This window comes from Anneissia japonica, unplaced genomic scaffold, assembly GCF_011630105.1.
Source record: "Anneissia japonica isolate Jap-2015-1 unplaced genomic scaffold, ASM1163010v1 scaffold302775_len1769_cov375_single, whole genome shotgun sequence".
Classification (NCBI taxonomy): domain Eukaryota; kingdom Metazoa; phylum Echinodermata; class Crinoidea; order Comatulida; family Comatulidae; genus Anneissia; species Anneissia japonica.
In genome coordinates this window covers 1-1769 of record NW_022718213.1, presented here as the reverse complement: position 1 = coordinate 1769, position 1769 = coordinate 1, and the positions used below count along the sequence as shown (strand labels likewise).

Sequence of the window (1769 nt, the reverse complement as noted above, 5' to 3'; positions counted from 1 at the left end):
AATTGCCACATATGTCCTGTGCATAATCCATCTATCATGGAAAGGGCCTATGATTGATTGGACTGTACGTGTGCATTGCCATACAAATTGTTCAGGAAGTACACTGACTTTCAGACAATTGCATATTGTTCGTAGAGAAGTTCTTTCACTTTGAAATATTCTTCAGATATACATCCTTCTACCGTAATTCCACCACCATCAGTCTGAAATGAAGCCCACACATTAGAAATTAAAATTACAAAGTGAAATTGTTAACAGTTGAAGTGTGCCCTTTACTTATCATCATGTTCTTTGCTATTCTGTATATAAATTGCCTTTATATACAATGATGTACACTTATTATGAGATACCCCCTTGGGCAGTGACTGCAGTGTTGCAGTTTTCTGTGATGGTCAATCATGCTACATCTGATGCCCATATGCACTGCCTACATATTATTATCAATGCAACCACAACAATTAATACTTGCAACCAAAGCTCAATCAAACCTTACAAGGAAAAGCATGTAAAGCAATTTGCTAGGCAATGAAATTTAATTAAATATGAAAGAAAGATATTATTTTGTAAATCAACATCTTGATACACTGAGTGGTTTGCCTACACACTTTATAAAGTATTCTGATATATCTTTCGCTGTCTAACAGTGGAAGTAATAGAAAATTCTATTATGGTTTAGGGCTGTTCTGTATGTAATCACGAAATAAACTTCACATTGATAATGCAACAATATGTGTTGTGGCCTTGATAGGTTTAGATAAGAAAGTGGGCCCTCTATGTTCATTTGTTATGATAGGCTTACGACTAATAGTGTAGTGTATCGGTGGGCAACCACGCTGGCTACGTTGATCTTTGACCTGTGTGGTACAGTATATATCCTATGTTGATTTTTTGTATTTGTTTCTTGTTGCAGTTTCACAGGAATATATGGAAAATTAAGGAACAAATGCGGTTCATTGACTGTCAGTCAGAATAAAGAAGATATCCATCCGTCGGAACCACATACTGCTGTTTATGTCTCATTCATTCGTCAAGAAGTTTATCATAATAGGTGTACTTTTACCCTTTTGATTGCAATGAGATTGTTACAGACCAGGACTCCACCAGACATTTCAACGTTGATGCCATTCCTGGCTAGCACTTGTTTTAATGACTGGAACCGTGGGGCATTCAAGAACACTTGCTCATGGTCTAACATCTTGAGAATCAGAAAGAAGAGAAACAAATATATATAGTATAGATTATAATATAGACACAAACATACTGTACTATAAATATGTATGTTTATAGTTGTGTGGATAATGTAAATATTTCTATTGTGATTTTTCTTGCAGATTAGAGCCTACGATGGCTTGCACCACAAAAATTTGATATCAAAATTGCACTAGAATTAAGGAATGAATAACCAACAGATATATTTTTAACTATATTGGAAGATGCAATCCATGCGAAAACATACATTGTATTGCAGCACTAATGGAATAATTATTTAATTTGTAAAATTCTTACCTCCGTTGTGGACAATGGCTCCAAAGTGGGCACATCATTACTATTTGTAATAGCTGTAGAACAATAGGTGAGAAATAAAATTAGGAGTAACATAAACTACAAAAAGAACAGGAAAATGTTTCTCTGTAATAGCAGTTTGTATTAAGGCTAGTCATAGGTGACGATTTAAGAAGGTGAATATAACAGAAAATTGCAAATTATATATTGGTTCAAAATGAAGGGATCAGTCTCCCTTATATGACACGGTTACCACTTCACCACTT

The 1769-nt window shown here is 34.6% G+C and overlaps 1 protein-coding gene across 1 annotated transcript; it reads right to left on the bottom strand.

The window, feature by feature from the left end:
* Positions 1–6: 6 nt before the first annotated feature.
* LOC117110454 (cleavage and polyadenylation specificity factor subunit 2-like) lies at positions 7–1666 on the bottom strand. Its single transcript, XM_033253162.1, has 3 exons — positions 1507–1666; positions 1061–1195; positions 7–203 (listed from the first exon to the last, which is right to left on the bottom strand). The coding sequence occupies exons 1-3, from the start codon at positions 1597–1599 to the stop codon at positions 111–113; spliced, it is 321 nt and encodes a 106-aa protein (XP_033109053.1). The 5' UTR covers positions 1600–1666; the 3' UTR covers positions 7–110.
* Positions 1667–1769: the final 103 nt, after the last annotated feature.